The sequence below is a fragment of the Myotis daubentonii genome, chromosome 6 (genome assembly GCF_963259705.1).
Source record: "Myotis daubentonii chromosome 6, mMyoDau2.1, whole genome shotgun sequence".
In the NCBI taxonomy this organism is placed as follows: domain Eukaryota; kingdom Metazoa; phylum Chordata; class Mammalia; order Chiroptera; family Vespertilionidae; genus Myotis; species Myotis daubentonii.
Window position 1 is genome coordinate 23,975,350 of NC_081845.1, and position 20,988 is coordinate 23,996,337.

General features: G+C 37.6%; 1 protein-coding gene and 1 pseudogene across 2 annotated transcripts in view; one reads left to right on the forward strand and one right to left on the reverse strand.

Annotated features, from left to right (window-relative positions):
• Positions 1-20,988, reverse strand: part of AHI1 (Abelson helper integration site 1) — a 182,260-nt gene that overhangs the window by 37,406 nt on the left and 123,866 nt on the right. For both annotated transcript variants that reach the window (XM_059700403.1, XM_059700406.1), the window contains 2 exons: positions 12,994-13,156; positions 9,657-9,754 (listed from right to left, as the gene is read on the reverse strand). In XM_059700403.1, the coding sequence (XP_059556386.1) occupies positions 9,657-9,754; positions 12,994-13,156 (261 nt within the window). The remainder of the gene's footprint in view (positions 1-9,656; positions 9,755-12,993; positions 13,157-20,988) is intronic.
• Positions 16,939-17,202, forward strand: LOC132236599 (H/ACA ribonucleoprotein complex subunit 3-like; annotated as a pseudogene).

A 20,988-nucleotide genomic window follows, 5' to 3' on the forward strand; every position in this document is an offset into this window, starting at 1 on the left:
CTTTGAAAAAATTAAAATAGAACAGTTCTCAATGGTGTGTGTGTGTCAGAGAGAGATTCTGAAAATTTGGCAATGTCTGGGGGACACTTTTCATTATTATAACTGGAGGGTGTTAGTGTTTCTGGCACCTAATGGGTAGAGGCAGGGATGCTGCTAAACATCCTATAATGCACATTCCCCCCAAAACAAAGAATTATCTAGCCCCAAATGCCAATAGTGCCAAGGTTGAGAAACCCTGGAGTGCTTGACAGAACAAGAGGGCAGCAGATTAGGGTGTCCAAGAACTTCTGAAAAAAGGTCATGCTGATTGTGGAGTCAGAAGACAGGGTGACTGATAAGCATCAATTCTGCCATTATCTAAAACAGTGGTTCTCAACCTTCCTAATGCTGCGACCCTTAATACAGTTCCTCATGTTTTGGTGACCCCCCAACCATAAAATTGTTTTCGTTGCTACTTCATAAATGTAATTTTGCTACTGTTATGAATCATAATGTAAATATCTGATATGCTGGATATATTTTCATTGTTACAAATTGAACATAAAGCATAGTGATTAATCACAAAAACAATATGTAATTATGTATGTGTTTTCCGATGGTCTTAGGCGACCCCTGTGAAAGGGTCGTTCGACCCCAAAGGGGTCGCTACCCACAGGCTGAGAACCACTGATCTAAAAGGACAGTTTACAACTAGGAATGATTGGTTGGAAGCTCTCCCAATATCATCTTTCACATTTTAGATCTGTGATAGATTGAGAGGATATTACTCATATTTAAGTTAACCTTTGAAAATATAATCACGAAAAGCAAACACTGTATCATTTTATCAAACAACCCTGTCATTAGGGTAGTACTGGGCCAAGTAGAACATTGGTTTGATGTAGCACAACATTACTTATTTTATACTTTTTGTACATCATTATTCAAAGAATAAAATCTATATTTGACTTCTCAGAAGAAACGTCCTACAAATACTTTTCAGTGGTTTATTGGAACAATTATGAATTCTTTATTGAGAATTTATATTATTCTCTAAACTGAGTTTTCATGGAAAGTATAAGAAAATTAGAGGCTGGATGGACTCAGAGCTTCATATCAGATGAATAATCAGTGGGTTGCTAAAATTGAAAACAATTTCTCTTTTATTTTGTAAAAATATTAAGTAACTGAAGTTAGAAAGACATCACGGAAATAATACATACCTAGTTTTGGGATGGAGACTGAAGAGGTATTCTCTCACAGTCCATTTATTTCAGAACCACTGGCAGTAATCTAGCTCCTACCCACAGGTTAGGTAAATTGAAAAGACAAGCAGCCTGGAAGGGGGGTTACTCAGTTTGTTGAGGGCAATGGGGTTCTGAAATCTTGGAGGGGAATTGCCCAAAGTAGCAAGGAAACTGGGGGAAGAGACAAAGCAGGGGCAGAAGTACACATGCCAAATACAATGGCCAAGGCAAAGGTATAAAGAAGAGAATAAGTAGCAGAATTGGTCCCCAGACCTTTAAGAAAGTCAAGACCTAACGAGTTCCTTTCAGGGTAAGAGAGATTGTGAAGGCTTTTAAAGTTCCCTTTAGTAACATGGCCAGTGAGGCTCAATATTTGAGCATCAACTCATGAACCCAGAGGTCACGGTTTGATTTCCCATCAGGGCGCATGCCTGGGTTTGCGGGCTTGGTCCCCAGGAGGGGGTATGTAGGAGGCAGCTGACTGATGTTGATGGTTCTCTCTCATTGATGTTTCTATCTCTCTCCTACTCTCTAAAATCAATAAATTTTTTTAAAAAAGTTCCTCTGTGTAGAGCAGTAAGAGACTATACTGTTGCAATCTCTGGTGTGAGGTGACTCACACTGGCTTTGCTGTCACATCACTGGAGTCCCACACACTTTCTTTGTGGGACAAATATTTTTCAAATGTAAATGACATTTTTTGAAATCAATATTTTTTCCTCAAAATATTTATGTTATTGAAACAAATTATGGGGGAAAAGAAATACATACCAGTGTTGCCTATACTGAGACTCTTCATGGATACAAATAAATTCTTTAGTTTTACTTATAAGATTTTGATTTTGTTCTCTTTGGATAAAGAAAAAACATTTAATTATTCCTGAAATTTAAAAGCAAATCCAAGCATAGATTAATTTTATCTATTTAATATATCACATAACTGCATTTTCTTTGATAAACAAAATTACTAAACTAAAAAAGATATAAATTGATACAGGAAGGAGGCAATGCTAATTATGATTGCATTTTCAATAATTCAGTGTACATTAACTAACTTCTAGGTATGTGGAAGAACTATTTTGCCATACCAAAAAAAACCCCACTGTCTACTATAAATTTGTTGTTGGATTTAACACAGTAATAAAATCATATTACTCCTCTGGTTAAAAATAATTTAGATGAACTCCTGGTACAAGGAACAGTAGATGGAAAAAACATTTTTTCCTATATGAAGTGATTTTTTAAGATAGTGAAATATAGCACAATTAATCCAGGCTTTAATAAACTGTCTACTTTTGAGATGAAGAGGGCAAATGAAAATTAGTTATTTTGTGAACACATACATGCTTACTGTTTTTCTGAGATGTTGACAGAATTGCCAATGTAAAGTTTTGTGTGCGTGTGTGTTTGGCTGGAAGCAAAACCACCATTGTCATCTGATCCTTTTGGGTTCTTTCCTCTTGTTCTGTACTAGACAAAAAAGCAGCTGGCCCTTAATAAGTGGAATATGCACGTTGGTTTAGGAACCAGCTCTCTTTTGAATTGACCCAGCCTGCTCTCACTGACTACATGCTAAATAAAAAACTGAAAATAATTAAAACTCTTGCCACATGAAGAGATGAGTTATAATGGATATTTTTATAGTTCCCTTAGAATAGCAAAACTAATAACTATTATTCATTTAGTGAGTTTTTAGATAGACATAAGCAAAAATATCATAGCAATTTCTCCACATTCACATATATAATCCTGTGCATAATTATTACTATATGTTTGGTATTAAAAAAACATGACTTGGTTTTTGTCAATGTTTAAACATTTATAGAAGATAGAGGGTAATTTTCTTCTTGGGTTTTTAAAAAATATGTTTTTATTGATTTTAGAGAGAGAGGAAGGGAGAGGGAGAGAGAAACATCAATCGGCTGCCTCTTGCATGTCCCTACCAGGATCAAGCCAGAAACTGGGGCAACGCAGGCATGTGCCCTGACTGGGAACTGAACTGGTGACCTCTCAGTGCATGGGATCACACTTGATCAATTGAGCCACATTGCCAGGGCTGGGTTTTGTTTTTATAACAATAAAAAAAGGAAACCAAGTGTTTTCAGAAACTAAAAAAAACACCTGGGCATTTTAGGAATTAAAAAAAAAAAAGAAAATTGGCCATTTTAGTATTTAAAACTGTTAAACAGAATTGTCTGTGCTAATAAGAAAAGATATCCAAGATATATTCTGAAAGATAATCATCAGAATATTAAGTATAATTCTAGTTTCATCAAAACATAGACATGAATAAAGACATGTATATTTACATGTGCAGAGAACATTTTAAACAGGAAATGCAAGTTATAATGGATGAATTTTAGGACAGAGTTTTATTTTTTTATTTACAGTATTCTTTATTGGCTGAATTTTTAAAACTATGAGCATATATTATTTTAATAGAGCAACCTAAAATAATTATATTTAAAAAAAGGAACTTAACAACTTCCCTCCCCAAATAAATGAATGATATAGGTATAGCAAATGATATAGGATAGCAAAAAGTAAAAAGCCTAAAAAAAAGTCCTCCTCAAAAAACCAACACAAAACCCCCACAAAGTTGTTAGCATGATATATATTTTTTAAAGCTATCCTCCCAGATAGCACAAATAGTCTTCCTCCTATTAGCTCCAAATTTACAGCACAGTATGATAAAAATGTTCTGGAATGAGCTTGAGGACAAGTCTCCTACTCTTATGTCCCTGTGGTAGAGATAGTGACTGATTCGTTTGGGGATTCTCTAGCCTATGGTGGAGAATCACTAACTCAAGCCTGTCCCCTCCCTCTGTAGTGGGAGAGCAAATGCTTCCACCACCCACTAACATTTCAATGAACCAGATGAAATGTTGGAAGGGACCTGGCACATTTAGCAACAGAACAGGTGTGTTCCACTTGGAAGAACTTAATAAGATCCAGCAGCTGCCAAGCTATTAAAAGGTATAATTTTACTGCTCATTCTGTAGTTTGAACAGAAATAATTTAAAAAGAAAGAAAACAATTCAGGAGGCTTCTTTCCTTTTTTCCTTAAAGGGTATAAAGACTAAAATTCTAAAGATGTCCACATGAAGAAGGGTACAATGAAACAAACATAACACAGGGATGTAAAACACCAATGTTACACAAAACGTGGCTAGCTGTCCAGGTGACAGCTGTCGGTGACTCGGTGGTGGAGGGAACAGGGCTGGCCTGAGAATATGGGGCCAAGCTGCTAATTAGGAGTGGTGTTTGGAATGTGACTCTTACAACCCTCTTGGATCTCGATTTCCTCATCTATAAAATGAAGGGAGTTGACTAGAATCACTGGGGATAATCTTTAAGTTCCTTCTATGTTACCAGTTTTCTAATTCTATGAACTTAGGACCCTCCTCCACTTCTAGTCACTTTTCAGAGACAACTTTTCATGTTCTTTTTGTAAAATATATCTTATGTATGATAATAAAAATAAAACTTACATATGAAATTAAACACCTGATAGAATTTGTGGTAGGTTTATAAGGCAGGATCTTGATAAGATCAAACCATATAAATTCTGATAAAGAAACTAAACTGAAGACATGCAACTGTGCCAGGTGCTGAGGAAGCCCAGTTACACATTTCTCGAGGGCTGGCTGTTTGCGTCATCACTCAGAGCGTACCTGAGGCATTTTGAATACCTGGGACAACATTACCAGTTCTCAGGACTTCTTTTTACATAAGTGTAGGTCATTCTTTATACTTTTCCCCACAGGGAAGTAAAACATTGTCAAACTATACAAGTGGTAAATTCCTAAGAGGAAAAATATATGTAGGAGTCTATTATAATGCATGGATTCAGACAAAGCAGACCAAATCAACAAAAGAAATTATGTATCTTAAATGTTAAAGTCCAATCTGAGTTCCATCTCCTCCACGATAACCTTTCTACGCCCTTGTCCAAATGGATTCCTATCTCTGCAACTCCCTTGCATTAGCTGTTTTATGTTTTTCAATGTTTTACTTTGAGATCTATTAGAGTCAGGGTTTGGACAGCAGTCGGTTAGCCTGAAGCACTCCTCAAGGGTCAAGAAGAATTAGTCTGCAGTGATATGGATATAAAGGTGTATTTTAAGCATGAAGATCAGTCTGCGAGAGGAAAAGGAACACACTACTATGATGCAGTGAGTTCTAAGTAGAGGGCTGGCATAGGCAGTGAGAACTGCGAGTCTTGGAAGCAGGTGAGAGGTCTCTATCATGGTAACACAGAGCATCAGGAAGAGGAAAGGGCAGTGCCAACTTCACGGGCAGCCAGTAAGAGTTCCTTATATCTCCTCTGGCTGAGTCAGAATTAGTTCAAGGCTATTGGCCAGGAACACACAGAGGTGGGGGTTAGGTGACCCCAATGTCAAAGATCAGCACGATACAGCATCAGGGATACTGGTAAGCCACTGCACATGAAGACTGAATCTACAGCCCTAGCTGGTCTGGCTCAGCAGACAGAGCTTTGAACTGTGGACCGAAAGGTCCTGGGTTTGATTCCGGTCAAGGGCACGTACCTCAGTTGCAGGCTCCTCCCTGGCTGGGCCCCGGTTGGGCACATGCAGGAGGCAACCAATTGATGTGTCTCTCTCACATCGATGTTTCTCTCTGTCTTTCCCTCTCTCTTCCACTCTCCCTAAAAATCAATGGAAAAATATCCTCGGGTGAGATTTAACAAAATAAACAAACAAACAAACTAAAGACTGTATCTAGCATAGCCTCTCACGCAGTTCCTGACATAGACTACAAATACCATTAGCTGTCTTGATGACTATGCCAATGTTATAAATATTTTGAAAGTTTATATTATCATCTTCCTAAATCCTTAAATCTGGTGAATTCCAAACAGTGGATAATATTACACATGTAGCATTTGACCATAGTCAAATTCCTTGCCAGTCCTTTCAACATGTATCCCAGGCTGTCAGAGGCAACCATCACCATATATCCTTGCTGTATGTGAAACTGGCTTTTTATTGAGAAACCATTTTTCTTTCAGTTCCGTACAGGATAGGCTGTTCATTCTCACATAATCCAACCAGGAGCCACAGGGACTTGGAGTTAGCACTGGCCTCTTGGCTCTCTGTTGCTGATTTCAGGCTATTATACATTCAAAGCACTTCATACCTGGCCATAATATCCTCATTTTTGAAGCTGTTACCCTCAGACATTGTGATTGTGGTCACTCTAATAATGGTTATTAATGTTGGCTGCACATTAAAATAACCTGGAAAGCGTTTGAAATCCACCCAGACCAATTAAACTGATTTGTGGGTGTGAGGACAAGCACCAGCATTTTTATTTTATTTTATTTCTTAGGCAATTTCAATGTAAAACCAAGGTTGAGACATCTGCTCTACCACAAGAATTAAGAACTTCAACTATTGATTCACCCCAACTCTTGCAATCATTCTGGAATTTTAATATTAAAGAGAAAATCTATGCAACACTTGGTCTTCATTCCTTGGGCAGGTCCTTCAATCTGACTTCAACTCTTACATTCAACTCCATGAATTTATCATAACCTTGAGCTGCTTAACATCTGAAATACTAATTAAGCAAGTTTCTTGATTTACAGGCCATAGTTCCAGGTTAATGCCTTTCTGCATGACACTATGCCTCCACCTGGGCATGGGTAGTTTATGGCAACCTTGCAGAGAACCCTGCTTTCTAAGTTGGCCAGTCTCCTGATTCCACATCCTTTCCAATCTGGCTGATCTTCCATAATGTGTGACTTCAGCGACTCTCTACACAATGATATCAAGTCTCTAATCCTCTTGGCCTCTATCACACCCACAACTCCAATTATATATCAAACCAGATTTGTCTTCTCCACTCCTATGTCCTAGATGTGGAGCACTACTGAAGAAAACCATCCAACTACATAAAATTATGTTCCCTACATTTTCATGGTATTCAAACAGCAGCTCTCAGAACTACTCAGAAATCTCTTTATATGTCCCAAATGGTCTCCTGCTCCTACTATCCTCAAGGTATTCTAACAGTCACTATTCTTCTTCCTACCTTACACCTTTTGCCCTCACATTTGAAGTGAACCTTCATTTCTGTTTTTGAGAACAAAAAGACATTCTTAATTTCTAGACTCCCACTTTATTAACTTATCTGCATCCTCATTTATATTTATCTGTCTCAGAGGGGTACTGCTTAAGGCAATATTAATCTATCAACCAGTCTTTCCAATAAAAACCTCCTGCTTTCTCCAAAATCCATGCATGCTTTCTTTATCTACCTTGAACCTGATCATGTCCATTGGCTAATTCTATGTGTCACTCCAATATTTAAAAAGTCATTTCTGGAACCGGGTCTCCCTCCAGTCACTGCTTGACTTCTTTTAAGTGAAGCTCTGGGAATACTTCCATGTGTTCTCTTGCTGAGTCCACATTCTACTCTTCAATACGTGTCATACTATTGATATGTAGAGGTGCCAAGGTCCTTTCATTATCAAATGCTTAGACAACCTCAGTGATCGGCCATTTCTCATACTACTGACTATATACTCTCCTTGAACCTCTCTTCTCTCTGGCTTCCATGGCACTTTTTTTTTTTTCCTGGATCTTTCCTTCCCCTTTGACTATTATTTCTTAATCTTTTCCTTTGCTTGTCCATGAAATACTAATGTTCAATTGGAATTCTGTCCTTAGATTTTTCTCTTAGAAGTCTACAGTGTCTATTCTATCTCCTTCATTATGAGCTTCAACTCTACTGATGCAATACAATGAATACACGAGCGCCTTCCCCGTTTTATTTTGAAGCCCTACCTTCTCTCAAATTCCAGTTCTGAATTTCTGGCTCCTTGGTGAATATCTGCACCTGGGAGCACTATAAGGACTATTAACAAATCAAGATATCTAAAACTGAACTCATTACATCCCACTCCCTACCATTCCTTGTTTCTATCTCCCCAGATCTTCCTTATTCTTTTATTATTTCTGTGGTACCACTATCCATTTACTTATATAATAAGCCAGGGCCCTCAGCACAATTCTTAGATTCCAGTATCACTAATCACATCCAATCAATTACAAAATCCTGTGAATTATACACTTCCCTTCTATCCCCACTAGCTCAGGCTTTTATGCTTTATTTTGAACTGACTTTCTTGTCCCAGGTCTTAGCTACCTCTAATTCAATCACCATGCTGCCACTAGAATATTTTTAACATGCAGATCTGTATATGACACTTCCTGGATTCCCTTCTCCAGGGGATCCCCTTTGCCTGAAGAATACAATCTAAGCATCTCAGCAGAGTACAGTGGGCTCCTGCATTTCTTCTGTCCTTCTCTCCATTTGGCCCTATACTCCAGAAAATAATTATACTTTATCACACCTTACTCAAGTTGTTCCCTCTGCTGGAATGCTTTTTCTAAGATCATCTACATAGCACATTTTTTTTCATCCTATAAGCCTCAGCTCAAGCATGACCTCCTTGGGGAACTCTTCCTGGACTCCCCAGGCAGATTTAGAGGGTGTCTTGCTGTGTGTTCTCAATACACTGTGCACATATCTTCACTGTAGTTCCTACCATATTCTGTTGCAATTGTCTATTTGTAGGTGTCTCACCCACCAGCCTCAAGGGCAAGTGCTTTGTCTACTCAATCTTGTTTCAGTGAGGACTAATGCTCAGCATAGAAATAAGCACTCAATAAATATAGGCTGAATGACTAATGATACATGATAGGTTCAATTGTTTAAAAACTCTATACCCTACTACTTCATGTTATTAAGAAGTGAAGTTATTCCATCTAAAGCAAAAGCTAATGTCACAGAATAAAATAAGTTCAATAAGTAAAATATGTGATATGGCACATTGCTTATTAAACTTTGCACCAAAGTATTACTAATATCAGAAGAATACTGACTGAGGGATTTGAAGGCCTAAGCTAAAAAACACGACATTTTTCTGGCTGATAATATATCCATACTCATTTCAATCTGAAAATATTTTAAATTTCTATCAAGTAAAAGGAATGCTCCAGGAAGATAGGACATCTTTATTCTGAGGGCCCCAATGACCTTTAGCACACATGTGTACCCCTCAGGTGGGGCTAATAACAGGGTTAGGATCGTCATTACAGAAACGAGTATAGGATGGAAATAGCATCACACTTGAGGTCACAAGTTCTACTTTGGATCCTTGTCCCGTTACTTGGACTATGACTTGAGGTCTACTTTAATCTCTGGGCCTCCTCAGTTTCCTTATCTAGAAAATGGCTACAGTAATATTTGCCTTACATATTTCATAATATTGGTGCCAATATTAAAAGAAATACTAATGTAATTAATAAAGGATATAAGCATGAAAGATAAAGTAATATTTTATCCAGAGAGAGTGAAAATCAAAGTACATATGCTATACATTTTCTTGAAAACATTTACCTTTTGAGAAGATAAAGGTTTTTCCATTTTGGTTTTTTCCTTGGGGGTTAAAAGAGGGGATCGTTCCTTAATCTCTGGAGGCAGTTCTCGGTACAGTGCTGGAATTGAAAAAGAAATTCAGGCAATCAAATTGAGAAGCATTATTTCATGGGGAAAAAACAACAGTGGGAGCAGATAGAAAGCCAAAGAATTGGGTGTAAAAATAAGCTACCTGACACTTACTGTTAAGGCGACTGGAAATCTTACACATTAATTATCAAAAAAACTTAACTTATAATTGTAAAGTTTTGATAAGCAGGATTTCAGAAATGTAGAAGGTGTCATTTTCACTTACTATGTGGTCATGCAGGTGCTTATTTCATTTTATCTTAATATATATTAATCACGAACCTGCTATATGCAAGGTACTGATGGAAGAGATACCAAGATGATCAAAACAGTCTTTGCTCTCAAGGAGCATACAATCTGGTCAGAGATGTAAGTTCACAAGGAACTGTAATATAAAATAGAATGTGACATTACTTAAAAGAGAGAGAATAACAAAGACAAACTCTGATGTGGGGATGGTAGATGCTTAATGGAAGAAACAGTAGGTGTGTCAGATTCTGAAGAATGGGTAGGATTTTGTCAGGTAGAGATGTGGAAAAAGGATAATTTGGGAAGATGGTATGAAATAGATAAGCATGGGGCAAGGACTATACACAATACTGAATCTATTCAGAATGCTGAAGTTCTTATAATGTAAAATTATAATCTACATATTCTAGTTAGTCTACACACAGTGCAGAATCTAAAGTCAGGTGGGAATTTTAAAGGGCCAGAAAGAAAATCTATCTTGGTTAAATGACTTAACAACTTTGAATTGAGAGAAATTGTTCAAATACACCTAATCAAAATTCTAAGATTATGAGCTGTATTAACTAGGTTTGTGTATGGGTTGTTTCATTATTGGCTTTCTTCATCTCTTATTGGAAAAGATGTGATTAAGGAAAGCTGATCATGCTTTTCTTCCAGTGGCTTAAGATACAAAGGGAGGAAATCTTTATAAAATGGGATATTTTATTATAGTCTTCTATTGTAGTTCTTTAGTGGACCTGGCTCTTAATCTAATGTAACAGTCGATACAGATTCTATTCAGATATGTACGTCCATAGATCATTCGCTTTGTATATTTGGCTTTGGATCAAGATAAAGGACTTCTACTATTTTTAGAGTGAAATATGCTGTTGACTAATTTTTTCTCTAGTGTTAAAACAGTCTCTCTGCATCTGTTAAGATTTTTTAAAATTCAGGTAAAAAGTAGGATATAAGGAGAGAAAAAAAGTCCCCAGTGAAGTGAGAATTCAATTATATTCTCAGGTATATGAGGATTTATTCTGTTTGTTCTGGCATTTACAAGGCTTTTCCCACAGCAATAACTAATGCCAAAATAAAATATCAATTACTTTGGGATATAAGGAATTATGACAGTTGAAGTATAGTCACTACAAGTGACCATTAACTTCTGTACATATCCACTAATCATCATTACAGTATGCTTCAGAAGTCTCACTTGGGATATAATGGAAGAGAAATTTATTGGATTTTTTACCCACTATAATCAAATATCTATAACCTCTCTAGAATTGGAAGCCTAAGAGGTTATTTCTGCAAACTAATTAGATTATAAAGTTAAAGCACCTAATACCATCCTGCCTGGAAATACATAATCTTTTTACAATGTCAAGTATAAAACAATTATGCTTTCATTTGTATCTGGATTAACAATGAATTGTAATATCTAGTTAAAATGATGGATATACTCCAGAATGACTTTCATTGTATAGGTAGCTCTTGATTTAAAAGGCAGAAGCTGAATTCCAGGTACTGACCATGTGAGAAGGAGAGGGAAGAAACCTGGATATTTGAGACAATCTGGAAGTTAGAAGTGCAGATTTTTTGGGAGATGACTGGGTATTAACTTGTCCTAAAATTTCTTCCACATTGCCTGATGTTTTTTCTCCATTATGCATCTTCTTTTAAACATAAAACTATACCTGCAATAGAGTTTAAGAGCTATAAGTCATTTACAGCTCAAGGAAAGAAAATTAAAACAATGGCACAGAGGAACTACAGACTTTTGTTGTGTGAGAGAGAAGTGGGTGATTTTTGAGACATTGGGAACTTTTGAGGGGAGGAGTTTGCTGAAAGCAGCAGATAAGCTGAGGAAGGAAGCTGCAATGAGACTGGGAGCCCTTGAGAGACTGGCCAGGGGAGCACTGGGAAATACCAGGGTACAGACAACTTGGTAGAAAGTGCCAAAGAGAAAATCTTTTATCTGGGCTTACGCCAGCGCCCAGTACGCAGGGAAGGAAGGAGTTCTTCCTATGCCATCTCCTTTGCTCTCAAAAATTCAGAACTTAGTTTAGGAATCAATAGTACTTTTGCTCAGCCATTGTTTGAGTTAAATGGGGTTTCATAGACTAGCCTGAAAAGCAGCTATTATCTATAATAATTACTTCTTTGCAGAAGCAAAAGACTGAATAATTATTCAAAACAGAGTAATCTCTAGGCTTCCTATACTACATTTTAAATCATAACTAAATGATCTTAGTATTTTTGGAAAAAAATTTTAGAGATGACAGAGTTCAACTTCCTCACTTTATAGGAGGAAACTGAGGCACATCGATAATAGCTGTGGAGGAGCTAGGATTAGAAATCAATTTCCCTGACCCCTGAGCATTGTTTTTCCTACCACATGATGAAGTTAACTGCTGATAAAAGGATTCTTCTGAAGAAGCATTACTGTATTTCTCCCCTTCCTTCTAGTCCTTCTTCGCAAGCTCTCTGCTTTCTATTTTCATCTCTCACTTTCAGAAAGTGTATTTAGAATTCTTTCTCCAGCTCCTTTCTTTTCCCTTTCACAAATGAGGGCTTAATTTTCTTGAGAATGAAACAACCTACTGTAGGCAGGTAATAGGTGACAGCAAGGCCTGTGGTATATAAAGTAAAAGAATGGAAATTGGGGGACTAGAGGTTCTTAAAGTCAACTGAGTCACTGTGACAAGAGAAGACCTGACATAATTGTGCTTGAAGGGCATGAAGCAGGTGCAGGGAAAAGGGGCTGAAGAAGAAGGTTGTAGGAAGATGGGCAGGTCCCCTGGGATGAATGTAATAGCTTTCTGGTGTACTAGTGCCGTCCCTTTTATTTCTTTTGCATCATGAAAATGAAAAGCAATACCCACTGGTAAACATATGCAAAAGTTACAAAGACAGTAAATTAGAGGGTACAACATGATAAAATCTTGTATATCAGTTATACCATTCTAGTAGACCAGGAAGGGAGCATAAAACTTACTTTCACTAGCCACATGATTAGCTGGAAAATAACCTTCCTGTCCCTTTCCTAGGCTGCCATACCACCAGTCTTCATTATCTTTGTAAAACACTCGGATAATGTCTCCGCGATGGATGGTTAGTTCATCTGATCGATTCGCTGTGTAGTCATAAAGAGCCACTACCTAAGAGAGAGATAAGACCACCACAGCTTTATCACAACTGTACCACAGAGAAAACCCCCAACATTCACTTCCTCTTGCAGAAGAGCAGCTGAAACCAAAGCAGTACTTTGGTAAGTCTGAAGCGGTCTCAAGGTTTGCTAATGGGATCAAGGGTGGTGGGAACACAGCAGGAGAAGCAAGATAAAAGACTGTGGGATTGAGAAATGGTTAAGAGCATTCAATACACTAAGATTAGCTTCAAAATAGCAGATGTTAATTTTTTCAAAATAAATTACTTGTGAAGCAAATTAAAAAAAAGGTCACACAACATTCACTTTCTTAGAATTGTTTTATGCTACCTTTAGTTCCCATTCTCTGTGCTAAGCAGATGCATCTGGAAAAAAAAATCCTTCAGAATGTCAACAATTTTACAAAAAGGAAAGCTCAATGGAACAACCCAATTACATAACTTCATGGTGATCACTTGTATATTATTAACATCTCTTTTTGAGATATATTTCTCTACAAACATATGCTTCTGATATTTTATATCAACAATCTAAATCTTCTGATTGCCTTTTAAAATCTCTGATAAGCTCATTTTCACCAGATAGAAATTTAAGAGGAAAAGCCTTTCTATGAGAATCCTCTTCTCTGTGTTGTTACAATAGTCACTATATTTGATTTTTTCCCCCCTTTGGAAAAACCCAAATCAAAATGAATGACTACAATGGCATTTACAAATCCCTTATAGCAATTATAAGGAGGAAGCAGACATCAACCCATTTTAGATGTGATACACTGTATAAAGTGGCACATAATATGAAGAATAAACTACTTCTACTTTTTTTCTGTTTAAATGGGTTTTGAAAATTTATAGGTTATACAATAATATAAGCAATAAAAATATTATATAATCCTTGCATTTAGGCACAATACTGACTCATTTGCTTAAGTATTTACTGAATTCCTAATGAGCCTGGTACCGTACTAGTGGCCAAATATACAATGGTAAATAAGATAATTTCTGGAAGGAATTACAATTAGGCTTTGCAGAAAAATAAAGTATAATCAACAAAGAGCCAGGTGAAGAGTTCAAAAGTGCATCTCAGGCCCAACTTGCTTGAGTCCAGAAAAGAGAAACCAAAAATAGTTCAATATGATGGGAGCCGGGGAGTAAAGGTAAGAGCCCAGAAAGGTGGGGGAAGTTGAGGCTACAGAAGAAAGAAGTGGCCAGATCACACATGCTGAGAGTTCAGAAGCCTCATAATACGGGCGACAGGAAGACAGAAGAGTTTTAAGCAGAGGATTCTAGAATAGTTTACAAGACACGCTGCGGTACCCTTTAATTTATGATGAAGCATTTGTGAACACATTAACCAGGAGATTTTGTTTTGTTAATTAATCCTCACCCAAAGATATCTCCCCCCACATTGATTTTTAGAGAGAGTGGGAGGAGGAGAGACAGAGAGAGAAACATGGATGTGAGAGAGACACAATGATTGGCTGCCTCCTACACACACCCTAATTAGGGTCAGGGATCAAGCCTGCAACCGAGGTGTGCCCTTGACCAGAATCGAACCCACAACCCTTCAGTCCGTGTAACCACTGAGTCAAAACAGCTAGGGTAACCAGGAGATTTTAATGGGTAAATCTGGAATTAACTATTGTCACTATATTGTATAAGGGCAGTAATGACACTTTAATTCAAATGGTACAAATGCAATTCCTATTGTACTGCTTAGCACAGTCTCTAACTTACAACATATTATGCAGGATATTGTTTAAAGATTACAGATCTTTTATACCTTTTAGTATATTGATGCCCAGTTACTTATGTAAAAGTGGAACTTTTAATTCTTCCCTTTGTTCTTTCTTCTCCAAATCTCTTCTCCTTTATTCTCCTACCTGTGCTATCATAGAAGAGGAAAGCAAATTAAAATGTTTCGAGTGCCAGCCATGTTCTATGTACCATGCTAGTTGCTTATGTAAGTAATCTCACTCAACCTTTATGACAATCCTGGCAGGGTATACATTCCTATTTCAATTTTATAAATGAGAAATTTGATGTACAGAGAAATTTAATTTCTTGCATAAAGTCAAGTAAACTAGTAAGTTGTAGAATCGGGACTTAAAGTGAGTTTTTTCCAAAACGAAACAAACACATTTATAGGCCTTGTTTATCTAGAATCAAACAGGAGGAAGAAGCAAAAGAGAGGGAAAAATGAGGAACAGGAAATCTTACTCACTCATGAAAGATAAGACATATTTTTGGGTAGCAGTACTTAAGTAGTCAGCTGTGCTGAGAAGATCAACTATCCTCGGTCACCTGCAGGCCCACTGTTCCTTTCATGATAAATTCACTATCAGAAAACTGGGGGTTTGTTCCTATTGTTCCTCCGCCTGGATTTAGTACACTGAGACAGCACGACTTTGATGACCTTAAGCAAGTAGGAGGTCAATGTATGCTTATTTATCTGGAACCAGAGGTGGCTGCTGGGAAGGAGAGCAGGAGAGATCCAGTTTAGGCAACAGATTCATTCAGGAAGTCCCACATCAGGCTTAAACGCTTGTGTGGCCTACTGACAATCTGGAATTCGTCCAACCAGAGACAGAAAACTTTTCCTGATTGCCCACCAGGTTCTGTTGAAAAAAGAGACCCTTCAGAGGTACAGGGGTCCAAAAGACCTATCAATCTACAATTCAATTTTCCTATTAAAGTACCCACTGATTATCCTTGTTAAACAATCAAATGCAGCACACTAATTTCGCATGGCCCTTTAATCCTTGGAAATATGTTCCATACTCTGTGTCCCTGCCATGGACTTAACTGTGACACTCCTCCCCAAATTCATAAATTGAAGCCGTAGTCCCTAATGTTTCTGTATTAGGAGATAGGACCTTTGAGAAGGTAATTATGATTAAGTGAAGTTATATGGGTGGGGCCCTAATCCAATAGGACTGGTGTCCCTCTAAAAAGAGGAAGAGGTACCAGGACCACACATGCACAGAGGAAAAGGCCATGTGAGAACACAGTGGGAGGCAGTAGTCAGCAAGATGAGGACAGAGGGCTCAGAAGAAACTAACCTTTCAGCCTCTACGACTGGGTCAAACACATTTCTGTTGTTTAAGTCCCCTATTCTATGGCATCTGGTTACAGCAGTCCTGGCACACTAACAGTCCCACAGCCCAATGGTGTCAGATGAATCGCTCATTACTAGCACATGTTAGTACTACCAGTGGGCAATGCCACACTCATATCCATTACAGGTTCCCAGCTTACATTACTATGTTCTTCACTATTACAATGCTACCTCCTGGTATAGAAATAAAGTCCTTGTCACTAAACTCCACAACCGACATCCAGGAAGGTGATAATTGGGAGGTTACATCCCCCAAAGGAACTGTCTTGAGAGCATGTCACCATCACACCATTCCTCACATTTAAGTGCAAACCTGCTATACAATGAGGAACCAGTGTGTTTCACATGCCGACAGCCCACATCTGGCAGTGCAGTTATGACCACTCTCACCGCACTGACGGAAGCCCCGTGGCTCCTGGGAATCTGCTTGTATCTACTGTGTGTCTCATCTGAAGACCAACTAGTCTCTTCTGAGAATCACTGTACACATAGTAAGTTCTTTGCTTATTTTAATTTGGCAGCGGATGCTGCATAAGTCATGTCTCCCCCATCTCCAACTAGATTCTGTTGTTATCTCACTGTTTTAGGGGAACTTAAAGCAACCCGTAAAAAATGTGGGAGACAGCAGACGGAATTGGAACCTCTGGCTTCAACGTGATCATGCTTCTCTAGCATTACCTCAAGGAACAGAAAGACTGGGTCTCCACCCTGAGGAAGTCTGCCCCATAGGAAAACAGACCTGCTTGGCCCATGCTGCTTGGTTCTCCCAAGACGACAAATAAATACTCTCTGCACCGAATCATCATCAAGAAATGTTTTGAGGTGCTGATGACCCAGCAACCGTGCCCTGTCCTTAAATTTCATTTTTGTCCTGCTACCCCTCTGAGATTTCTGAAACCAAGATCTTCGATCTGTGAATCTTGAAGCCTTCTTACCACCCTTGCTCTTTGGAATCTGGTATAATCATCACCTTTAATCATGCTTGTGTGAGACAACTGTATTTTTTACTAACTGCCTGGTTATTAAAATGACTTGAAAGAAAAAAAAGTTGGGAGACACAACTATTTCTATTTTCTTCTTATTCTGCTAGGTCTTGTCATAGAAAATCTGTCTTGACCATTCTCTTCATCATTATCTTCTATAACGTACCATTCCTTGCACACAGTAGTCTGGCATTGTAGGTATGACAGAATATCTCTGGCAATATGTTACAGAAATATTTCTGCAATAGAAGTTTATGTGCCCATGTTGGTAATGACAGATCTGGGAAATGAGATGTTCCATAAAACCCACTTGATCAAATTTTGCCCACTCTTCACATATTTGAAACAGAGTTCCTCCTCTTTCTCAAAGCTTGGGCATAATCATGGTGGAAGTGCCATTATTTTAGACATACATTTTTCAGTCTTCATAGGAGTGCTTGCCAGATACTCTTTCTTGGTTTAACCAGTCTGACAGGCTGTTATAAGCCATTTAAGGGAATTCCTCTTTGTAATGAATTACCTTCTGAGAGATTTTTTTTTCATCGTTACAGTTATCTCTGAAGAATTCTCAATGGTTCTTGAAACTAATCTACTGAAGGAACATTAACCAGTATTGTTCAGCAGATGTTTCTTACATGTTTATCCATAATACAATCTAAAAATCAATCTTCATAATGCCCCCAAGTCAGTCAATAAGCTACGTTATGTTGAATAAACTCCTATGTTTGGTACTTTCTCCTCCAGCACTGCTTCAGGTGGGCCCATAATGGTTGGGGAACTTCCTGCAGCCAATGCGGCATCTGATCACACCACTTTCCCTCTGCTTTCTCCTTGCTTAACGTAATTTTAGGCGCTGGCCTCCGGAGCATGGAGAGGATAAATTTCTGTTTTAAGCCACACTGTTTGTGGTAAGTTGTTACAACAACCCTAGAAAACTAATACAAGTGAATTTTACTTTGGTGAGTGCTGGACTTTCTTGTATTACTTAAAAGAGTGTTGGACCTTTTTTTGGCATATAGTTATTTGAGATCATTTTGAACCTTTCCAGGTTTGTTTTTAAGTTTTGTTAGAGTAGACTTAGAAAGACTTTCCTCCAGGATTCAGTAAAACCCATTTCCAGGGTATAAATTATCCTCTTGGTTATTCTACTTGATGCCCCATATATTAGGAGGTTTTTCCATTCTGGCTGTCAGGAATGTGAATTATTCCCATCCTGTTGTGCAGCCTACTACTTTTGAATGGTTCTTCCTTATGGAGTTTTATTCTATGCATATGCAGATCAGCACTCAGCCAAAGACTTGTTAGGTCACCACTTACGGTTATTGGCAGGATTATCAATCAATATAAGGTGAAACATTTTAGTAATTATTCTATGCCAGAAACTTTGCTACAGTTTAATACACATTAACTGAAATGTGTACATTTTTTTGTGTTCATGATAAATGCAATTATAACATTACACTTTTGGCATCCTTTAAGAAAGTATATTAAGGTTCAATATAGAAGTATTTGTTACACTTAACTTTGTTCAATAAAACATTTGTTCTTTTTTATCTCATATATTTACTCCTCAGGTATGGCCCATCTCCTGTGCACTTGGAGCAACCTTTGGTTTCATGGTTGGCCCTCTGGGCATACTGGAATAGAAAGCAACTTATATATAAAAACAATTAATTGGAGCAAAAGGAGAAGATATTTCTTTGTGCAGATTACATAAAGACTATGCAGAAATGTGTATGGTCAAGCCAGGCAGTTCCTTTTACAGCATGGTTTGTTACATAGATAGAACATGATGTGATTGGAGTTTTTTAAACTATGAAACCCTTGCGAGATCGTGTACCTTCTGGTTGAGATAAAGTATTTATAATAGATTGTGGCTTCAGATTCTGTTTGCTGCTTCTTGGACATTTAGAAAACACTCTTAATGAATTCTATAGAATTCTGAGGACAGTCCCCGTCCCCCTCCCCTTCAAGTTTTAAATTACTTCATTATTTATAAGAGGTCTGGGTATAACTTGTAGCATTTCATATGCTAGCCCAGAGAAGTAGACAATTTCCTTGCCCAATAATGATGTTTCTCACCCAATCAAACAACCGTTTCTACATCTTGGTCCTATTTTTCCCCCTGTGTATTTCTTGAGAGTTAAAATGATTTTGATAGCATCACCAAATAGTCTTTAGTCCCTTCTGGGTTAAAGCACAAAACAGCATGCTCCTATCTTGGAAATGTTTCTGTTCTTGTTCCACACATGTAAGTTTTTCTTTCATATCATTCAGTCTTGCTAAAGTTTCAGGGTCACCTCAGAGGTCAATCTGAGTTGCTATTAATAAAAGAGTGTATTTGGTACATATTCCTTAAATTCTGATACCTACTCCTTTTACATTGAGAAATGAGGCTAGCCTGACCACAGAGAAGCATGTAAGGCAGACATCAGTCACTAGATGAGATAAAGATCTCAGATGATTACAGTCTTCCTGTGTGATCATAATTTTCTTGTCCTGCTGTGTCCCAGAGTCCCAGGAGGTACTGCTTGACTCCTAATGGTGATGCTGACTGTGTAGCAGTGGAAGAAGGTGGGCACTTACCCCCCTGAGAAGGCATCATTGGCATAGCTCATGAGTAGCTCGTCTTGCCCACTGCCCTGTGTTGCCAACCACCACACACTAGTCTAGAGGATCACTGCGCATGGCAATGAGACATGCTGCTACTGGACATCTTCTGGGCATAGTCTCCAGGCACGGTCCCAGCTTCCGCCCCAGCTGTGCCTACCCCTTGCCCCTCAGTAATTATTTAACAAGTGAAATAAAATGAGCTTCAAGAAAGTCTTATTTCTCAATAATGTCAATGAAGGAATATTTGGTCTTTACTATTAAAATAGAAAAATAGAGCAAATAAAAAAGTTACTAGAAAAACAAATTTAACGATAAATCCTGAGTTGTACAGAAGAACATTAATAAATATCCCAATTACTCCTCTATTAGTGACGCTGGGACTATAGTTTATCTCGCCAGAAGGATAAAGAAACATACAGCCCTATTTCTAGCATCATATGATAGAAATATATATAGTCTCTTATGATTATTTCCATGAATACTATATATGACGACCCTACACATATTTATAAAAAAGAAACCAAGGTCCTGTAATTTTTAGTTGATCTTATCTGAATAATAATAGATTAAGACAATAGAGATAAAGAAAGTAAATAATTGCACAGTTTATTGTCTCTGTACCAGAGAAACTATTTGTTCCTATCCTGCTGTATAATGCCTTAAACACTTCATCAAACAAATATTTGAAAATATTTGATTCCAAATACCTTTTGGTAAAGTAAATACCAAGGTTAAAGAAAAGAATACCAAACTAGGAATCAAGACAGTGAGTTTCCAGTTCTGTCTGGACCTCCAAAACTAAAGTATATCACAGAACACTCAGACTGAATGTCTGTATACTAAGGGAAGTGAAGCATATGGTAATTTGGTAAAAATTAGATCATACCAAGTACTCTAATTAAACTATCCCAAAAGAATAGCATTCATAAATTTTAAAGGAAATTCAACATTTTAACGTGGTGGATAATAGTGTGCTGTGTTATCTGTAATCATACATGAATCAGAAACGCTAGTTTGATTGCTGCAACACTACATAGGAAAACCTGTAGCAATAATTAAAACAGTAAGGACAAAGCATAATTCACCATGTGGAAACCCTTCTTTCTTCTTTGAC